This window comes from Harpia harpyja, chromosome 12 (genome assembly GCF_026419915.1).
Source record: "Harpia harpyja isolate bHarHar1 chromosome 12, bHarHar1 primary haplotype, whole genome shotgun sequence".
Classification (NCBI taxonomy): domain Eukaryota; kingdom Metazoa; phylum Chordata; class Aves; order Accipitriformes; family Accipitridae; genus Harpia; species Harpia harpyja.
This window is the reverse complement of record NC_068951.1, coordinates 45,515,941-45,537,782: the sequence shown is the minus strand read 5'-3', so window position 1 is coordinate 45,537,782 and position 21,842 is coordinate 45,515,941. Positions and strand designations below refer to the sequence as shown.

General features: G+C 40.2%; 1 protein-coding gene and 1 long non-coding RNA gene across 3 annotated transcripts; one reads left to right on the top strand and one right to left on the bottom strand.

The window, feature by feature from the left end:
• Window positions 1-215: 215 nt before the first annotated feature.
• Window positions 216-20,584, top strand: HPS3 (HPS3 biogenesis of lysosomal organelles complex 2 subunit 1). Of its 2 annotated transcripts, none has more exons than XM_052805101.1 (17): window positions 216-516; window positions 1,358-1,852; window positions 3,180-3,369; window positions 5,441-5,526; window positions 6,720-6,912; window positions 7,174-7,255; window positions 9,164-9,318; window positions 10,764-10,872; window positions 11,083-11,264; window positions 11,601-11,778; window positions 12,402-12,632; window positions 14,396-14,581; window positions 15,749-15,937; window positions 16,478-16,585; window positions 16,949-17,155; window positions 18,488-18,578; window positions 19,732-20,584. In XM_052805101.1, exons 1-17 carry the CDS (start codon window positions 294-296, stop codon window positions 19,857-19,859), a joined length of 3,033 nt encoding a protein of 1,010 aa, XP_052661061.1. In that variant the 5' UTR covers window positions 216-293; the 3' UTR covers window positions 19,860-20,584. The 2 variants fall into 2 exon arrangements, with proteins under 2 accessions (XP_052661061.1, XP_052661062.1); XM_052805102.1 differs by having other exon boundaries at window positions 415-516; window positions 1,338-1,852.
• Window positions 17,870-21,544, bottom strand: LOC128149645 (uncharacterized). Its single transcript, XR_008237721.1, has 2 exons — window positions 20,993-21,544; window positions 17,870-19,855 (listed from the first exon to the last, which is right to left on the bottom strand). It is a non-coding gene; the product is annotated as an uncharacterized LOC128149645 (long non-coding RNA).
• Window positions 21,545-21,842: the final 298 nt, after the last annotated feature.

Genomic DNA, 21,842 nt, shown 5'->3' with positions numbered 1-21,842 from the left:
GATAGCCAGAAGCGAATTATTTTCAGAAGTCCTTGTGACCAGTAGCTGTGGAGCGTGCAGTTGACGGAGTTCTAAAGAAAGACTTGCTGCATTTCGAGCCCAAACCGCCTTCCTTTTTGCCTCCGGGAGGCCGCAGCCTGGCGCGCCGCCGCCGTTCCTGCTGCTGGTGCTGCTCCTGCTGCTGCTGGCGGCGCCGGCCCCGAGCCGCCCCGCGGAAGTGGCGGTGGGGGAGCGCGGCCCCCGGAGGCCGGAGGGCGCTCTGTGCGCGGCCGTGGCGGAGGTCTTCGGGGACCATGGTGCAGCTTTACAACTTGCACCCCTTCGGGTCGCAGCGGGTGGTGCCCTGCAAGCAAGAGCCGGCGCACTTCTGCTGCGGCCGCGACGTGCTGTTCGTGGCCAGCGCGGCGGCCAGCTGCGGGGTCGAGGTGTTCGCGGTGCGCGACCGCGGCCGCTGCGAGGCCCTGGGCTCCTTCGCCACGCTGGGTCCCGTGCTGCGCATGGCGCACAGCCAGGCAGGTCAGTCTCGTTCGCCGCTGGGCCCGGGAGCGCCGGCTCGCGTGCGGGGAGAGGCCTGCGGGCCCCCACCGCTCTGCGCCCGGGCGGGGTGGGGGACAGGACGCCGGGCCGAGGCGCTCGGGCCGGGCCGGGGAGGTCGGTGGGCCAGCGGAGGCGGCCGGGCTCCGCCGGGCGGGCCTGGCGCTCCCTGCCCGCGGCTGCCTGGCGCTGAGGGCGGGCCCGGGCGCTCCTCGCCGGAGCGGGCTGGCTGCCGCGGGCCAGGTCGGGGAGCGGCGGGCCGTGAGGCGCGGCCTGGTCCGAGAGCCGCGCGGGCGGTTGGAAGCGCTGGGGCCGGTGGGGAGTGCGTGGCCGGCGCGTTGCTGCTTCTGCCGCGTTCCTCCGCCCTGCTGCAGCCCGTGCTCCTGCCTTTGTTTGGTTTTTTTTTTTTGGCTTCGGAGCACGGGGCGGGTGGTCTCCCCAGCCGATCCCACAGCTGTTCCTGAGTCTTTCCCTGGTCTTCAGAGAACAAAACATTTTCTCGTTAATGGATATTCTCGGGGGGGGGGGGGGGAGGAAACACCTTGTCTGCAATCGCAGCTCATAAAGCGGATTCGCTTAGGAGTTAGCCTGGACCTAGATCTAGAAGTCCTTTGTTTTAATGGTATGGGAAGTGTGTTCCACCCAGCAAAGGAGCTTGCGCTTTGGATTTCATTAGAGAAAAATTGCTGAAAACCGTTTGGGGGAATTTTTTGTAGGAGTCGAGAATTTAAGATGATCTTTGTAATGTACTACAGCAGGTAAAGAGCTCAAAAACTGTCATCTATTCTTTAATGATATATCAGGACCACTGCTTTCTTTTAAGGAGACTATCTGGTGACAATTGAAGAAAAAAGCAAAGCAACTTTCCTAAGAGCGTATATGAACTGGAGATGCATGTCTGCAGGGAGTTCTCGTGTTTGTGTTCGTATGGTTGGTCACAAGATGGAAGAGTCATACAGTGAAACCTTAAAAGAACAGATGTCAATTGTGGAAATGCCACTTTCGGATCCTCCACTGTGCATTTCGTGTTGTCCTGTAAATGGAGATCTTCTTGTGGGCTGCAAAAATAAACTAGTCATGTTCTGCTTGAAATATCTGGTCATAAACCAGAATTTGACTGTGTTAGACTTTGAACGCTCCTTAATTTTACACATTGATAACCTCATTCCTGCTGAAGTTGCATTTTGTGCCAGACATATAGCCATAACAACAGAGCTGGATGTTCTTATCCTGAAACTGGAAGTGGTCCAGCAAAGTGCAGACAGGACAGAGCAATGTGCACATAGAGTTAGTACACTAGAAAAGCCTGGGGATGGGGGTAAGTACAGAAATTAAATTTTTTTTATTTCCAAGAATCTGCTGACTGATTCCTGTTATTCTCGAATTAGGCTCAAACAAGGTCATTGCCTTTCAGTAAATATTTCCCAGTCATGTTAGGACTGTCAGCTGAATATTCTAGTGCATGAAAAGTTGTACCACCTGTGGTTGGAGGTAACACTTAAAACAAATAATGCCGTCGTTCTGCAGACACTTTCAGTATAGTGCAACCTCTAAAGACTTAGAATCGGGTCCTTGTTTTGGGGTGCCAGCATGGGCCAAATCGAAGTGGTAGTAGTTCAGTGTGCTGTGTTCAGAAATACTATTCTATCAGTGTCACTGCCCAAATAACTGTGTCTCTTCTAAGGGACAAGTGGGAGGCCAAATGGAAGAAGCATCTCATGAACCTTGAAACGGACCATGCATATTGGCTTACACATTTAAGAATGCTTCTGTGGCAATGTGCATGCTCTTTTGTAACTCTTAGTTGGCTCAGAACCTGCGTAAGCAAGGTGTCAGCAAGTTCTCCTTTTTCAGTCCTTCAGTCCCCCCTTATTCAGGGGCTTGCCTTAGAATCCTAGAAATCCCAGAAATAGATATACTCAGTAGGTTTCGTTCCTGTGTATTGCAAGAAATTGATCCATATGTAATCAATTCCCACCTTTCCAAAGTGTCAGATGAACACCAACAGACCTTAGGAAAATGCTTCATTTGTATTTGAAGAAACTTAAAACAGAAAAGGATGGTCTTTCAGAAGTGGAAACTCCACCTAGAAAAAAATTGAAAGGTATATAAGACTGGTCAGATATGAAGAATATAAACTGGAATGTTGGTCACTGAGTGAAGATGGATCTTAACTCAGATAATGGCATCCTGCCCCTAGTTTTTTTTATTACTAAAAACTAAATAGAAAAGTTCAAATTACTTTCTGAGTGCTGTTAGGATTTGCTTTCCAGAACTTAAGTGAGTTTAAGATAACACAACATTCTATCATAGCTGCCTTTTCCGTCTTAAAACCTCTCCAGCCAAATGACAACATTTTTTGACAGCCAGCCATTTGCAGCACAGGTTGCCTTGGACTGGCCTTATAATGAACAGTTTACCTGTTCTTTCAGAAGTCTTGACTCTTAGGTATTCAGACTGTTGAGGCTTAAATGAAGGATTGTTCCCATCTTCTAGCATAGCTGTTTTCAAAATCTCATGGTTTGAGGAAGCCAATGCTAGCCAAGTAGCTGTAATTGGAGTATTTAATTGATACTCTGTCATATCATTTTCTTACTGCTAAATGGAATGGTTTGAACAATTAATATGGCATTTTCATTGTTAAGGTGTAAAAAAAGATGAAGGCCTTTCAACACATACTTTGCAGCTTGAATTAGATGAGTTCATCATATGTCAGAAGCCAGTGGAACTGCTTGGGGAAGAAAGTAAGCTATGTGAGATACCCATCACACTGGAATCCACAGAGTTACCTACAGAAGACACAAAGCGCTTCCAAGTGCGGTATCTGCTTTTCAGGTATTACAAATGCATTTTCCCCTTTATGGGTTAATTTACTACACATAATGAGCTGTGGCTCACATCTCCTTGAAACAAAAATCCACCTTGATATTTCGACTTCTGGGGTTTTTATAAGGGTTTTTTGGGGTTTTTTTTTTTGCACTGAGAAAACAATGTGATACCAAAGAAAGCCCATTTTTGAATAGAACAGAATATTTCTATTTTGTTGCAATTGGAAGAGACCTGCAATGATCGTCTAGTCCAGCTGCCTGACCACTTCAGGGCTGACCCAATGTTAAAGCATATTATTAAGGGCATTGTCCAAATGCCTCTTAAACACTGACAAGCGTGGGGCGTTGGCCACCTCTCTAGGAAGCCTGTTCCACGGTTTGACCACCCTCTTGGTAAAGAAAAGTTTCCTGATGTCAAGTCTGAACCTGTCCTGATGAGCCTCCTATTGAGCCTGCTGCTGACCAGCACCCCCAGGTCCTTTTCTGCAGGGCTGCTCTCCAGCAACTCCTCTCCCAGTTTATACTTGTGCCTGGCATTACTCCGTCCTAGGTGCAGAATCCGGCACTTGGATTTGTTCCATTTCATGCCGTTGGTGATTGCCCAGTGCTCCAGTCTTATCTAGATCCCTCTGCAAAGCCTCTTGTCCCTCAAGAGAGTCAACAGCACCTCCCATTTTGGTATTGTCAGTGAAGTTGCTAATGGTGCATTCAACCCCTGCATCCAGATGATTGATCAAAATATTGACCAGCACTGGCCCCAGGATTGAACCCTGAGGAACACTGCTGGTGACCAGTCACCAGCCAGATGTAGCCCCATTCACTACAACCCTGTGAGCTCTGTTGTCCAGCCAGTTCTTAACTCAGCACACCGTGAACCTACTCATCTGAGTTGGACAACTTTTGGCCTTGCAAATCCTAAGTTTCATTTTATTTGGGGAATGTGACTTGTTGGTACAATTGAAATAGAATAGAACTTTGGTGGGTTTGCAGATCTAGTGATGTTTAACATCTGCTTTCATCATACATCCTTGTATGCTGTGAAGACCATGCATGGCAGCTTCTCTTGTGATGTATTAGAAGGAATGGTCCTTTCTCAAGGAATACAGAATGACAAAATCATTTAGGTTGGAAGGGACCTTGTGAGACCATGTAGTCCAATACCCCACCCCCTCTCTTCTCAGGCACGGTCAGCTAGAACAGGTTTTCCAGGACCCTGTCTGGTCAGGTTTTGAGTGTCTCCACAGATGGAGACTCAACAGCATCTCTGGGTCCAGTCTCTGACCACCCACAGTTTTTACACTTTTATGCGGAACTGGCAAAACCAAGTTTTACACACCTTATTCCGAAGTGGCTTGTGTCAAATCTTGTTACTGTTTAGAGAAGCCTATTTTAAAGGATTACACGCGAGACTGATCAGCAGTCCTGTCTGTGTGACCGTAATCAAGGTACTGCCTTCTGTTTATTCTGCAGCTTTCATCAGATCCAGCTGAAGTGATACTTATTTGAGTAACTCTAAAAAAACCCACATTCTCCCTTTCTCCAGCTAGCAAAGGGGCTTTAGCAAGTATCTTAAGCGCTAAGAAACTATACTTTTTATTTTGTTAGTGATCAAAGCCATTAAACTTTTATCCAAAACTGAGGAAGAATTGATGTTACAGTCCAGTAGTAAATTCCAAAGCAAAGCAGGAAAAAAGATGACACATACTAGGGAAGAAAAGTAGGACTGAAGATGGCACCCTGTTACATATAGCTCAGCTGAATAAAAAGAGAGGAAAATAAAAGGTTAAATTGAGGTTCAAACCAATTGCAACATGTCTTCCAGTGATCCCAAACTTTGACACACGTCTTGTAGACAAGCGAAGAAAGAGGATTTTGTTTGCAAGAATAGTTGTCTCTAGCTGTGCCACGTTTCTTGGCATTGATTGCCGTGCGAATTACATTAGTAGTAGAAGTGCACATTGTTGTTGAGTATTAAAACGTCAGTTATGCCTGTTATAGCTAGTGCTGTTTACTTGTCCAAAGTAGCTCATAATAATTTCTCACTAAGGTTCCATGTTGTTTTGGATTTTTTTCTCTAGGCGTTTTACACCAGACCAGTCGCCTTTTGGGTTTTGTGAGGAGACAAAGTTGCACTCTCTTCAGCTGCTTCCTGTATACCAGACAGGTATATGGATATGCTTGGATGCATGATGGCCTGTGTTACAGGAGACCTGGGAAAGGAAGGAGCTTCTTTGTATATTCTGTTTTGTACACTGTTTCTGTACGATGTGTTTTTAAATTAAGGTCTTTCCTCCCTTTTCAATGATTTAAACTGAGCTTCTCTTGACAAAAAAGTCTTTTAAGTTTCTCTAAGTTCTGCATAAACCTTGAACTAAAATATCAATTCACCACACCAAAAGAGGAAGATTAGATCAGCTTTTATCAGTTCTCTACTGATTAATTTTACATCATAAAACAGTTACTCTTTACACTGCGTTAATAAAATTATCCTCAGTGTTATAAGATACTAGGCTGCCTCTCATTAGTCAACAGTGGAAATCAGAGTAGTAAACCTTAATAATCATTAAGATACAGGTTACCTTTCTGCCAGGCTTTAAATAAAACTGCAAGGGATGAATGCCAATTTTAGGGATTCGCTAATACACACTAGCTCAAGCCCCAACAGACCCATGGAAAAATTTAATGCTGTATGTTATCAATCAGCTTTACTGACTGCTCACCCAGTTTGTGGTTGTCTGTCTGCTAAGGAGCAAAGCCTCATTTAAGTTGCAGCTGACTCGAGAATAAGCTACTTGCCATTGTAAGTCCAGCTATCTTATGTTCTCTTGTGATTTACAGTCTTTGACAAGAGGGTCTGTAGAATCTGAACACAGCCTTTACGTGCCAAAGTGGCTTTATAAATAAATTCTGCCACTCCCAGCCTTTCTTTCCCTTAAGTGAGGGCCTGTATTTTGGTGCACTGCAGCTGTAGCTCTGGATGAGCGTTCATCCCAGCTCACAAGTAGTTGTCTAAGATCGGGCTGATCGTTCAATTCATGGATGCTTAGTTGTGATGAATCTGCCAGGACTCTCAGATGCTGTTATATCTGTAGAATTTCTTCACTCGCTGGTACATCTGCACTTTTGTTAAAAATGCCTCCAAATGAGATGACAGGACATATAAATTTTTGACCTGTGCACTGATCCAGCCTGTACACTGATCTTAATATAATTCTTTTTCTCTTCGCAAGCTACTAGCAAAACCAGTCTGCAACCTGGGCAGGTTTGATAGTGTCTTTTAGGTATCAGGCTTGCATAGGAATTGCCAGGTTTTGATTTATGAGGTATATAAAATGCCTTTCTTATTGTTACATCTAGGAGGTTCTGTGACAGCTCATGAGGAAACTGAGAACAAGAAAGAACTACTGAGTCTCTTTTGCTTTTTCTCTTTACCTCATGTTGGATATCTCTACTCTGTTGGGAAGTTAGTAGAACTGATTTCTACTTACCAGTATTCAGAGAAGTCAGAGCAGGCAGTTCTCACTCCACAGTTCCTGCATGTCATTACAAGGTACTACGTTTATGATTTTGCTGGTAGTATTACTACGTTTCTCTATGCTGCTGCCTCCCCCCCCCCCCCCCCATATGTCCTTCATAGCCTCCTGGAACTCTCTGGGTAGGCTCATGTGATAGTGCAGCATGCCCTCCTGCTTAGGCTTCGAGGCCCATTTCTACGAAGGAGAAAGATCTGATTCTCTGTAGTCTTGACTACTTGATTTTTGCAAGTCTTTGGTTTTTTCCATCATCATTGTGGTTTCTTCTTTCCCTCTAGTGAGAACCTGCAGTGTTTCACAGTGCGGTGCAGTGCAGCAGCAGCTCGTGATGAGGATCCATACATAGACACGACCGTGAAGGTGCACCTCTCGTTATCTTGCTAAAACAATGGGGGCGGTAGTGTGGCGCTTAGTCTCCTTATGTTTCCTTCTGAAATCCTGTTAGTTTCTATTGGCTGAACCATTAGTATAACATCCAAAATTAGTATTTTACTTCAGTCTATAGCATATTGTATTTTAATGGTCTACAAATGTCTCAATGAAACAATCTATTACTGTGGTTTAAGATTCTAGACCATTAGTAGAATGTTTTCAAAAACATCAGAAGCTATAAAATCACTTACATTTTAAACTAAATTCCATGCTTTCCTGTATAAATCTAAATGAAGGGTGCAGAGTTTTCCCTTATTGCAGCTGATGATGTTTGTGTCTCTCAGGTGTCCTTGAAAAAACAATTTTTGTAAGAGGAGCGTAGACACTTGAGGAAGTCTGCTACCAGATACTTTGTGCCTGTTTTTTTAGGAGGGCTTTTGATCCTTGACGGTCTAGACTTTTCCCCTTCCTTAAATTGCTTACCAGTAAAAATCTATTGAATTGTAAAGTTTGGGATATACATTAATAAAAATACCAGGAAAGATAGACTGAAAGGTATTTTAAGTTAGCATTTAAGGATTTCTTTTGAGCATGTAGACAGCAGACATAAAGAAACCATAGGACAGTGGAAGTAGTATAAAATTTTCAAGAGCCAAACACGTATTCTCTGCTCTCCGTGGAGGTATTGAGATAAAGAATACAAACATGTGACACAGTCTCTCCTGTCCCTTCTCCAGTCTCAGCTTTCTGTGTTTTCACTGTGGGTTACATTCAGTCCATCACAATTCCTCCAGTCAGGCAACACGTTGCCTCCTGCCTCAGCAGGAGGTTTGAGGAGGTGTGCCCACAATGGTGGTCTGCAGGCTGCAGTCCCTCATGGGTGTCCGTACTGCAGCTTGCCCTCCACAGGCAGCAGACCCACTCTGGCATGGGTCCTCCATAGGCTGCAGTCCCTCTGGGGTGTCCCTGCCCTGGTACGGGTCTTCCATGGGCCATGTTCACGCAGGGGTGTCCCTGCCCTGGTACGGGTCCTCCATGGGCTGCAGTCCCTCTGGGGTGTCTCTGCCCCAGTGTGGAGCTTGGAAGTGTGACGATAGTGATGGCTATTATTATTTTTCCTGCTGTTTTTTTTAGATCAGTTTCAGAGCTGGCTGGTGCTGGTCCTGGCTCTGACTAGCCTAGGGCAGATTAAAGCCTCCTGGTCACCACTGCAGCCCTCTGCCTCTTTACAAGAAAGTTTGAGGTTTCTTCAAAAAGTTGAGTGTACATATGATGCTGTGTTGCCTTGCTTCACTCTGTATGCTAGTTTGTAAATATGGTATTTTATCTTCTTAAAGCTGTAAATTTAGAATATTTCTGGGCAAATGAGGTTGAATTTTTCCATTTTTAGTCTAGTATAGATGATACGGTAAGTTTTACCTGAAAGGTGCATATTGAACAAATCAGGGATGTAATACTGGGTATGTAATGTACCAATAGGCAGGCAAATACTTCTATCTATAATTGCTTTTTATAAGCAACTGAAATCAAGACTTTTATAACCGTGGCAGGCAATCCTCTACAACTTGGCCAAATTCAAACTATTTGGGATTGAGTTTTCCATGTTAGGCATCTCGCTCAGGCTCAGTTGTTTTGAGACACACATCTAAAACTGTGTAGTTGCTTTGAAGAGTGAAATGATTTTTTTTTTTTACCCATTGTTATATAATTTATGTCATAGTTTTATGAGTATTTTTATTCTTGCTTAAGTGAAGCACTCAAAGTTAGGAAAGCCAGTGAATCTTTTTACTGTCAGATCATTGGACAAAGGTTACCTTTTTTTCTTTTCATTTTTTTTATTTAAAGACTCAAAGTACATACTAACTGAAATTACAAAACAATCTCTTTCCTTTATAGGCTTGTCCACCTGTTGCACTGGATGTCTGCACATTAAGAATGCAGCTTTTTATAGGGCCGAGAGCTATCTGTCATTTCAGAAACCATATAATTCTTTTGACTAAGGCAGACTTGGAAGATATTACTGAAAGAAGAAAGCCTACAAGAAGGATGCTGTAAGGATTTGTGTTTTTTGGGGAGATGGTATTTATAGCTCTGTGTACAGTGCTGAATTTGTGGATGTTGGAGTTGAAGAGGGGTTCCTCTGTGGAAAAACTGTTTGGGAATAATTCCCTAGTTGGTGCATAAGAGCAGAAGTCAAGCATTTATTTTTTTTCAATTCTACTGTATTAACTGACGTAGAAGAAAAGAGCGTAGGGTCACAAATGCTTGAAGTCAACAAAATTAAGTTACTCAAGATTGTAAAAAACTTAACTTTCTTAAGTAGTGTTAAAATTATGTTACTAAGAATGTATCTGCTGAGAAGAAAAAATATTTATCTTGAGAAACAAAAATATGTAGGAGTACTGAAGCTAGAGGCTAACAAAATGTGTTGTAGCACAAAATGAAAATGTCTTACATTTGGCTAAGGGTTCTTTCCAAGGAAAGTTGTGAACATCACTATAGTAATCCCTGACAAAAGAAGGATCGGACTTTGGCCCAAGATGCTCTGTAGCATGTATGTAGCCAGAGGCATTTGTGACTTTTTATCTATTTCCGTGAGAACTGCTATTCCCATTCTTTTCTGAGGTCTTTTCACAAAACAGCTAAACAGCTATTCTAGAACAGCTATTTAGAAATCACATTATTAAAGTCAGTTCAAGTTCATTAACAAAAGTGGGGCAGATATAATTGATTGAAGAGTTATTTGAACCAGTATTTCTTAAAGCCTTGAACAGACATTATTCAGGAGAAGATGAGGATAAGCCCGTCAAGGCGAATGGTAATGCAAAATACTGTAGTTTTCTATGCATAAAGTACAGTTTCTTCTGCCAATTGTGTTGTTTCAAAGATTGTAGTTGGCATTTGAGGAAGATATGCTTTTTGCCTTCTGTAAAGAATGTAAGTTGAATGAATGCTAGTCTACTTAACACCATCATTTGAAAATGAAGATGTAAATATCCCAGAACAGTTAAAACCAAAACCCCAAAAACCAGAACAAAAAGAGTCTGTGTTTTCCTACAGCGTTTTAACCTTTAGGGCATTACGGACCTAGCCAATGTGTTACAGTAAAAGCATTCAGATATTTTTTTACACCACGTCTTGGCAAAAACATTAATAGAGCTGCAGGGGCAAAGGTGCAGTAAGTCCTTACAGAAAGTAAGTAAACATCTTAGCTAATTTGAATTACTTAACTTTAATGTAAGTATCTGATACTGCCTGGTGTTAAGCCCCGGAGAAGATGTAGTAGATAGTTTTGATGATGTTCCTGGTGTATGAACATGCCTATCCCTGTTTTGTTATTAGCCATTATGACTTAAATTCACAGCTTAACTCTCAAGCATTTACTAGCCTGCAAACATACCTATTTATGCATTTGAATTATCAAGTGAGTGGGGTTTTTTTGGCTGCATAGTGTTTATTTGGACACTGACAACTCAACTGTTTTTCTTTTCTCTAGTTCCAGAAAGGCTGACAGCATCAAATCCAGAACAAATTCTGAGTCAGAACCTGGTTGGAATTTATATATTATAAACACTGTTTCAACCATTCAGCTTTACAGAGAAATGGTATTGCCCAACTCCTGCTTTTGTTGTTTGGTGACTAAAAATAAGTGCTGTTATTTAATCTTTGATGCATGCCATTGCTGAATATAATGTAATGTATTTCTCATGAATAGCCTATAATCCTATTTCAAGTGGTTGCTACCCTCATTAGAACTGTTGCTGTATATTCTTAATTTTTGCCAGCAGCCTAAGAATATCCTGTGTCTGTTCTAGGTAGATTATAGTAGAACTTACGAAAATGTAAAAACTGAGAGTTGCATCCATCTTCTAAGTGAGGCTCACTTACTGGTCAGAGCAGCTATAATGGACCCTTGTTTCCTTACATCACATGAGAAAGAAGAACTTCTAAGAGCATTCAGAGAAAGTTGTGCCTTCTTAGGAGACTGCTACAGCAGGTATGGTTTTAGGTGCCAAAGTGATACAAGTGAGCTTTTGTTTCCAATAATGTAACCTTAAAATGAAAATCCATCATTCTTTGCTGTTTTACATTAGTATTGCATATATAATATAAGCGTTTACATTCTATGACAACAGCTTAATCTAGTCATCTCTTCAGTATTTGGTTGTCTTTATTGTCATTGAACAGAGAATACATTATGTTGAATATAGCTAAGTATTTGCAGATACTGGTGAGTCTGCAACTTTGTTTGATGTATTATTTTAGTTCTTATAAACAGTGATGGCGAAAGTGTTGCCCTTAGTTCTTTTTTTCCTTCCTCTGTTGCCTTCAGGTTTGACACAAAGGATTACCACCTTGCTTTGCCATACTACAGAATGTCAGGTTTATCCATGACTGAAGTTTTAAAGAGGCTAGTTTCAGAAGGTGATGAAATGCAGACATATGAGAGAGGATTTGTATTTTACTTAACTCACTCTCTTAATGAAGACTTAAATGAAGAACTAAGTAAGGTAGAAACAAGTTTTTTTTTCTTAATCTATTGATTTAGTTCTGATTTTAGGAAGTGTGTATCAGATTTTAATTAAATTCCCTTTGAAAATGCTGAGCTGCTGCTTTAGTTTTACAGTTGTTCTTTTTCACATGGTTTTTATTTTCCCTTTTTTGTTGACAAAATAGCAAGCAGCACCTGTGATGCTTTGGGCTGTTTTCACGCAACATATTGTGAGTTTGGCTATCATGATGCACGTTGCTAATGATCTGGTTCTCACTTGCACACAGAGACACTTGCGCTTTAGGAAAGCTCTGCCTCAAATTTCTTTCATCTCCCATTTCTGTAACAACAGACTGTTTCTCTGAACATTACAAAATTGCACAGGTTGGTAAAACCAATTGACTGTGGTGGTGGATGTTCTCTAGCACCTCAGAATATGAGTTGAATCACTGCCGGTTAGAGATCCTTTACTTTTACCTGTAGGGGGGAAAGAGGCAGGAAAGGCACTGTGATTTGATAGCTAAGATGTACTTGTCTGTTTTATGAAAAAAAAAACAAAACAAAACTGCAATACTTTCATATGCCATTCAAGACTGTATATCTGGAAAAGTCTAAACTGTCAAATGGCTTTTATTTCAATAGGAATCAGCAAATAAAGTTCTCCAAATATTCTATCTTGCTGACCCTGTGCAGCTGCCTCACATCCTCTGCAGCCCCTGCATGAGAAACGTATGTCCTGTGACAGCTGTGAAGTATCTTCAGAAAGTAGGAAAGATTATGCCATCAGTGGTCCTGACACTTACTAAGGCTTTCATGGCTCTGAAAATGGGAGACCTGACAATGTATGAACATGAGATGGACTCCTATAAGGAGGTAAAGTATGCTGAAAGCATGAGCTATTCATGCTTTGCAAAGACCAAGTGAGTAGGTTTGGCCTGTAGTTGTATTTTACAGTAAAAGAAACTTTTACTCCTCTTTCTCTTGATATACTGTGTAGGGTCCATTGAACGTGCGCAATAACAGTAGTATCAAGGGCTGGCGTATACTGGGACTGTACTGTTTACCTTGCAGGTTAGGGTAGTCTTATCTTGGCAAAGCCTTACCAAATAAGCAAAAGTTTTGAAGCTGTTAATTTTTGATAAATTAAATGCTGTTTACTGGGGTGTAACAAGCTCTGCAGAGCCAGTGCTCTTCAGCAGTATGGCAGGGTTGTATAGTAGCTTTTTCACACACCTCCACCTGTAATTAGTATGGGATATGCCCATGAAAACACCATCTGTATGCAAACAGCCCTTATAAAATTGCTATTGAAGCAGAATATCCATGGTGCACACAAACTGAAGTTTCTGTATACAATTTCCCATCTTTCTTACGTAGAATCAAAGCACTTAACCTTCATTAAGATCAGATCAGAACCTACTTCAGTGTTATCAAAGTAAGAATTCCACATCAGTGGGGGAAAAATGTTAGTGAAACAGTCTCTGCCATAGATGTTCACATGTGGTTTTAGATTGAGACCAGTCTGTAAATTACTTCTTGTTACGGTTAATCAGGACTGTTGAATATTCAAAGGTGACAGAGCTCAAGATACAGACTCTTTCTGAGAGTGAGATTTTGGAGGTCTAAAAACTTTTAAAATAAACTGATAGCTGTTCCAAAGTTGGATATCATGCTTTGGTAGGAGAAGTCCTGGAGAGCTTTCGAAGTTTGCAGGTTTTGAATTGCAAGGTGGGAACTGTGGAGAGCTGTTTCAACAATGATATTCAGCACCACCTGCTTTCTAACCACTTGCAGCGTGATCAAGTGAAATTGCCATGTTGTGAGCAAACATACACGTTCTACTGCGTGGATGTTATTTAAAGAATAAGGTGGCTGGGGTTTGGGTGTTGAGTTTTGGGGTTTTTTTTTTCCTTTTTAATCTGACCTATTAAAAAAATGTTCTATTGCACCTCACCTTTAAAAAGCATTTTGTTGCAACGTAGAAAAAATAACACTTTCAGAAAGATAAAGAAAGGAAAGACAGTTTGTATGCATAGTGGGGTGGAATCTGAATTTTCCTCTTAGGTCTGCCTTATATTTCCTGTGTAATTCATTCAATCTGCTTAGGCATCATTTCCCCACTGTCTTTACAGTGGAAATAGTACCTTGTCATGCTTACCTTCAAAAGCACTCAGATATCCAGAAACAACTTACTGTTACACATAGTGCAGCAGATTTTGATCATTGTTTCAGGGGTAATTTCAAAATAAAAATCATACTTTAGCAAAGTAGTCTACTGAAATTTAGCAAGTAGTCTATTGAAATTTCAGCCAGTCATTTTTCAAAACACCATGTGTATTGCATGTCCTGGATTTCATAGTGAAATCTACCTTTGTTATGTGCACAGTAACTCCGGATTTCAGCAGCACGTTACTTTCAGTGTTCAGGCAAATGGCCTACTGCTCAGGAGTCACTGCTCCAGCACACCATTTGGAGCTCAGTCTCCGGAGAGCTATTCTATAAATTGTAGAAAGAATTTATTTCCTTCCCTTGACTCTTCGTCATTTCATCAGTCTAAACTTCGCTGCGTGAGGAAATACTGAGTTTGCTGAGTTGAATCGTATGTGGGTTGAATTCTTTACCTGATTTATTTGTAGACAATACTGGCCTGTGGCTTCATTGGACAACCAAAACTCTTGAGACAGCGTAAGGAAGGAATGGTTCTGCCAACTGAGTTTGCTGTTCACCTGAAGGAGATGCAGCCTGGTTTACTGGTGGCTGCCACTGTGGCTTTACATGAGAACAGTAAAATTGAACTGGAAGAAGCAGATACGTTTTTCAAGGTTGGCATGTGATCATTTTTAGCTTCTATTTTTCTCATAGTGATGTTGTTATGGGTAAGCAAAGCAGCCTCATTTGCTCCTTCACTCACATTTCAGTATTTCTTCAGAAAGAGGAAGATGAGGGTTGGATATATTCCAGTCATGATAGATGACTACAGAGTCAGAAACTGGACCTTCTGGAAAGAAATACTGGTTAAATCAAGCAAAAAAAAAAAAAAATCCATTAAGTTCTTTGTTTTAACCCTGTCATTTGCATGGAGAATACCCTGATCTCAGGGGTCTTTCAATGGCTTCCTAAGGCTACTGAAATTTAACAGAATTTAGATAAATCACTTCCATAAGCTCCTTCTTAAGAACTCATTAGGGTTGAAATGTAATTCTAAAGAATCAGACTTAAATATGAAGGTATATAATGTTCTGATATTCTGTATAAATTCCTGAAAGAAGAGTGGGTCTCTACAGTTCATGAAAAGAAAGATAAATAGAATAGTTTTTCTGGTGTCACTGAAATTTTCTTTATTTAGATTGGGAATAGACAAACCTTTTTTCTTTTCTCTACAATGAATAACATTGGATTGAAACCATATGTTCTTCAGTGTAGGTATGTTGCAGTCTTATGTCTGTTACTGTGAAAGACCTGTACCAGAAATACCAAGTCATGAAACTCAGAATAAGTGGTGTTGTTTAAAGCCAGTTGGAAACCAAGTAAAAGTCCTTTTTGCTGACACACCAGACCTTAAAGCATCTTGCTTGTGGTCCTACCATTATACCTAACTGAGCTACACAGCATCTCTTATCATGGCCTTTAGATTCTTTTGAAGATGTCTGCCTGGCTATTGACATATATAAAAATCCTCCAAATTAGCAGTCTGTAAATACTTGCTGTCAGTGTGCTGACATCTCTGGCAGTAGAGTATATCTTGAAGAAGAAATCAAATCTATTGTTTAGAATTGATTACCAGATAATCATTCCATGAACTTTTTACTTTGCCTAGCACTGCATCATGTAGAATCACACCCATTAGAAATACATCAAGACAAAAAAGGAACCAATATTCTGCTTCAAGTAAAAGTGAAAAACTGTTTCTCCTGTCTCTTCTAACTTCTGCCACTAGTAAGTACCATAGTCTGTGCTAACTTGCTGTCTTCTAATGTTTTTGTTCTTAGCTGTTGTGTAGTAACAGTGAAAACGCTATTCCTCAGCTCTTGGTGGATTTCTGGGAAGCTCTTCTTGTAGTGTGCTCTCAGGAAGAAATACTTCAGGAGCTTTTATTGAGGGTTACTTCTCAGTATGTTTGGAGAATATCAAAGCAGCAACTTCCTGAGACTAAGCCACTGAAAACAACAGAGGATCTGGTAAGTATACCACTCAGAGGAATTTTTATGACTGCATTGTCCCTCCAAAATCTATCCAAATACTATCCTTAATATTTTAATTCTGGACAGTTTATCTCTTAAAAGAAGCAAGACTGAAAGCAAATAAGGTAGTGTGCAGTTACCAAATAGGTATTGCTGGTTCTGGGCAGTCCTACTCTTTGGGGACATTTGCAAATATACTTCCAACAGGAATCTCAGCTCTGGATAGAAATAAGGGCTAAAATGAAACAATGAGAGTTTGTCAGGTGGAATGTTTGCAATTTTACAAAGCTGACTAAATGAGAAAAATGTGTGAATGATGAATTTTAAAGGATTTTGAATGGGAAATCTGAAATACAGAATTAAATAGAAGTTTCCAGTGTATTTGTTACTAAATTGCATGAACCAGAAGAAAGAGCAGCTGCTATTTTAAATTAGGCTATTTGAGAGCAAAATTTTCTTCACTTGTGGTGGGTTTCACATAGAACTGTCACTAACAGAAATATTCCTTTTATTGCAACTTTATTCTTTCTCGTATAGATAAACTCATGTAATCATTTTGGGTTGATTTTCCCATGGGTAACTTCCATAATGTCAGCGGGATCTCCATCTGATAAAGATTACGGTGACGATATCTCAAAACTACAGGTATGAAACCCTTAAATCTTACTGTTTACAGCTAGGATCTATTCTGCAAATGTTCTTGTATGTGTGAACAACTTTCTCTAGCAGACTACCCTCCTCCTTCCCCCCCAGGTTAACCAAGTTGAACTAAAAGGCCCATTGAAATAATGGAAGAAAAAAGTACTGAAAGAGATCTGTCGTAACAATGATATTTACATTTGCAGTCCACTCTAAACTTGCTTTCTCAGTTTTCAGTAACATTTATTAAAGAAAGTATTATTTCAAAATCATTCCAATAAGTAAGGGCTTCTGTTCTAAGGTTATGGCTAGCATTTTTTTGCAAAGTTTATCTTAAATCCAAACAATACTTTTTCTTCTTGTCTTCAGTCTCTTTTATGTAGTCAGTCAATCAATATAGCTTCAGCTCTGCCTGTCTTGGAGCCTCTGACAGAGGCTGGCAATGTCGGCCTCACCATCCATGTTCTCTGCAATACCCGCCTAGGCAAGTATGAGGAAGCCATTGACCAGCTTCTCAAAAGGTGTCCCAATGCAGCTGTATTATACGCTCAGCATGAGCTGAAAGATGACAATCGGGTGAGCTACTTATGTTGAAGTTGTTCAGTACTTTTTGTTTTGGTTTTTTTTCTACTAAAATGCTATTGTGTACAGGCGGACTCTGGATGGATCAGGTAGCCCAGCTTTCAGACAACATAAATTGCTTAGCTTGCTTTGAACCTCTTGCTTGGCATTTAAATTCGATAACTCAGTTCCCACTAATTTTAAGGGAATATTTTTTCCCCCAGTTTCTTCTGTGACTTCCTGTATTAATTCTAGTAAATTTAAAGCATAGTCTTTTCAGATGGCAAAGTGCCTCAGAAAAGGAAGAGTAATATGTTCTTTTTCCACTGTAAATTAAAAACTACCTAGTTTCTCACTAATCAGTGTTCTAAGTTGTTTGACAGTGTTGTGTAATGTGAAGTTTTAGTGATAAGCTAACTGGTAAGAGAACATGGTCCTTCAAATAAAATCACACTTAAATACGTTCTTCCTGTGTTCTAGTGACATCTTCTGACCTTACAACATCAGAATGGTACTAGTGCACTAATGGAAAGATTACGTTCTTTATGTCCCATTTTCCCCTTAGGCCTCTATACAGTTTTAATTTTGGAACTGATTTTATTCCAGTGTTCCAGGAGTACAGGAGTTTACTTCCATTGCCCAGCAAAGCCACTCAAATAATTTTACACAGTTTTGCTGGCCAGAGTCAGCAAAGGTGATCCTCTACCAGATGGACATACTAGAACTCTGTTCAAAACAAGATTTGTGCTTTTTATTCAGATCTGAAAATAGTTTCGTTGATTGTTACCACATTAGTTATAGAGTTGAATGTGAGGTTGCAGTACTGAATCTGAACACAGGTGGAAGGAAAGTTACCACGTTTAAAAAAGAAGGAAAGAAATCCTTTCCCCTTTCTTATCAACAAAATTATAGACAAAACATAATTCACTACTACAGCTGTTGGAAGTAGACAGATTAGGTCAGGAGACAGAGCAGTGTTCTTATAGTAATGCTATTCACCACTTTGCATGGAAGCTGTTTGGAGGGAAAAAACTTAATTTTCTGACTGCATCAGTCTTGCTAATTATGTGATTTTTTTTCTCTTTCAAACTTGTATCTATAGAGGCACTAGGGTGCCCTGTGTAAAAATTTTCAAGTAGAAAAAGGTCGCACTGAAAATTGAAAAATACAACACGTGCAAAACCACTGCATTTCAAAGCATTATATAAACAAATCACTGAGTTCATCATAACTTACCTGTATTCGTACACCTCTGACCTTAGTTTGGTGTATCTTTAGCAGGTCTTTCATATTCTTAATTGCAGTACTTGTTAATTTATACTTTTGCTGTGGGTTTCTGTGGATTAGGCGTTGTGGTGGAACAAGCTGCTTCCTGAACTTTGCAAGAGAACCAGACTTACTGGAAATGACTGCCCTGGTCTTATTTCATCGCTGAAAGGTAAATCAATTGATTGCAACTCAACTCCAGAAGCCTTTGCACATCATCTGGCATTCTACATACTGTTCAGGCTAAGGACTACTGATGTGATGATAACTTTTTCTACAGTTAAAACTAATACAGCTCAGCAGGCTTTCTAGTCATTAGCACAGGATTCTGCACCGTACAGTGTGTTGCCTCATATAAAAATCATGGCGTTCATTTTGTACTGAAAATAGTTAAATGGTTGGAATCATACTGTTTGTTTCTATATAGGTCAAGAATAGACACCATTAAAAAAGCTTACTAAATAGAACTAATAGATAGTAATAGGGTTTTTTCCTAGGCTAAGTGACTGTATGGTTCTAAGCAATGACAGCTAACAGGCTACTATTGATAACCCAGTGGGTGTTGAAGTATGTATTGATGATTAGGTCATAGACTGAAAAAACACAGTGTGTTAGTACTAGAAGTAGAGAAACCCATCCTGGTAGTTGATGTAGTCCTATTGTTACATGTTTGCAGGAAGTCAATAATATTGTGTATAGCTGAGGGGCCAGTGTGTTTGTTTTGACAGAATAAGAAGATTTAATAAAGCATGTATATTTTTTTAAAAGTGCCAATGTAACTAACGCCTGAGGGCAGAACAACAGCATCATGGGGTTGCATTGTGCAGTACAGGTTGCCATGCTCTATCATAAAGTTTTAGTTTCTAGTGCTAGCAGTTTTTCTTTTGAAGCATTGTTTTCACATAGTAACTGTGCTGTAATCGCTTAAGAACATAACGTTAAACAGCTTGGTCTGAGAAGCTGCTTGCATAACATCCCATTTTACAGATAGTGCTGAGTTAGGGTACTGGTATAGATTTTTAGGGCTTCCTTTGCATTTCATACAAAATGTGTGAAGTACTAGATCAGAATTCCATAAGCATTAGTGCCACAGGTAGACCTGATGAGTCAAGATAGAGGTATGGTTTTAATCTAAGACATAATTTCAGTTTCCTTTTGAGATTTCCTATAGTTGTATTTGCTTCCAAATGGGTGTGTCTTAAATTTCATTCCTCTTGCAATATAATTTGATGACTTCAATTAGTAATTACATTGTTAATGTTTTTTTATTTCTTTGTTCTAAAACCAAAATACCTAAACAAGAATTTCTCCCCTGCTCTGAGCAGAAACTTTATCAGTTGTTGCAATGGAACTGGAACTAAGGGATTTCCTCAGTCTTCTACCGGAGGATGGAACTGCAGCATTTTTCCTGCCACATCTTCTTCACTGCAGCCAGAGGAAGCTGCTGACCTAAAACAATGAAAGTCTACTATGCGCTCAAATACAAAGAATGTGCTGGAATAAAAAAAGTAAAAGAAACAAACAGTAGAACTACGTATAAGGTACTGTGGGACTCCCCTCACATAAATCACCTTATTTCTCACCTGAAACCTTATGACAACTGTTGAATGACAGCTATTGTCTGAGGCAAAGCATCTGTTTGAAGCTAATACTATTACACTCTGACAAAGGTCAGCAAACCAGAATTCCTGCCAGGTAGAACTGAATGGTGGTTGGACAGGTAAAAACATAGCTATTCAACTGTTAGGCAGAATCACTCATCTTCTTTCTCAGTGAGGGTGAACTTAAGGCCAAAACAGCTAGAAAATACAGACTACAGTACAATTGGACATACAATGTTCACTGAAAGTAAAGCAGGGAGCAGGTCGTAATTCTGTGTGTGTTAGTTGGATCACTGACCTAGGGAGGAGTTTAAGTTCAGGCATGTGTCTAACTATGCGTAAAAGTAAGTGCCTTACTCTTCCGAGTGGAATTGGGCCCCACTTTTACTTACTTCATTTTGCAACATAGACATTCCCTTGAATTCCAGCTAGCAAAACCAGTCAGCTGCTCTGTCATCTTAATTAAATACCCATGCAGGTGTAACACTGAAAGTGTTTTCACTTAGCAATTCACAAAAAAAGCCATAATCAAAGAGAAATGGAAATGTTTCTAAGGGGAGTGGAAGATATGGACTGCCACTTGTAGACAAGTATTTGAAGTATTGCTAGGCCAAAAATCCAGCTGAAAATTCATATTTCTTCTAGGATTTTGGTAAGCGTCTCAGGTACTTGTGCATGTATGTACTGATGCTTGTCTTTTTCTGGGCAGAAAACATCCTCTTTCTTCAGCTGGAATTCAGTCATAATAAACTGTCACAATGTTTATGACTTTCTTATGAATGCAGTTTGGTTTTTTGAGAATCTACGACAAATAAAACAATGACTCCATGATCCCATAACCATCTAAAGGCCTAATTAGCTGACACTGACTTTATCAAATCCATTTTCACTGAAGCTGTACTATTACTTAAACCTGTAGAAGTCAGTCAGAAGAGATCATCTACATTGCAAATATATTAAAAAAGAAAAAAATAGTTTAACTTACCTATGTAGCATTCCTGCTACAGCCAAAATCAATGATCTAATTTACTAGCAGGGATTATGCTGGTTCCAGTAGAATCTTTCTACCTTAAAAAAGGCCAAAGCGATTTAGGCTTGTTACAGAGAAGCAACTTCCTTTGTTCTGGTAGCTGTAAAGCCCCAATGTTTTGCTCTGCCTGCCTGTCCCATACATCCTTCCCTCTTGTTTGACACAGGTCTAACATACGTGGAGTTGGGCTATTAAAACAACCGGATGGCATGATGATACCTGCTCCTACTGCTTTCATTTTTGACCAGCACCAGTCATGCACCAATACTGCTGCTTCCATATGTCAGGAAATGCTTAATTTGCCTAGGTCTGCCCTACATAACTAACAGCAAAATAATTCCACTGCAGGAGTTGTTTAAGATTAATCAGAGCAAAGCTCTTAGGTATAGTAGTCACCAAATTTTGCCCTTCACCGTCTGAATTTCATCAGGCTTATTTCAGCATAACTTTGTCTGTCTTGCAATTATTTTCATAACAGAAAAACAAAAACATCTTGTGCAACCATGATCCCTCCACTATCTTGAAAGAGGTTACTGGATAAAATTATAATTCAACAGAAATAATAGAACTTTTTTGTTAGCTGCTCAATTATACCATAGTATATAAGTTTTAAGTGTGAACCTATGGATAAAGTGATAACCAAATTCCTATTTTGCAAGCAATAACTACTAACATATCTGACTAGTAAAATGTGACAGCAGATGCCTAAAACAAATTTTGCTGTTACACAGGGTTATTTACAACCTTGAAAAAAAAAGGAAAGCACATTTCATTTGGCTCTTCCATGTTCCCTCAGCAGTTAAAT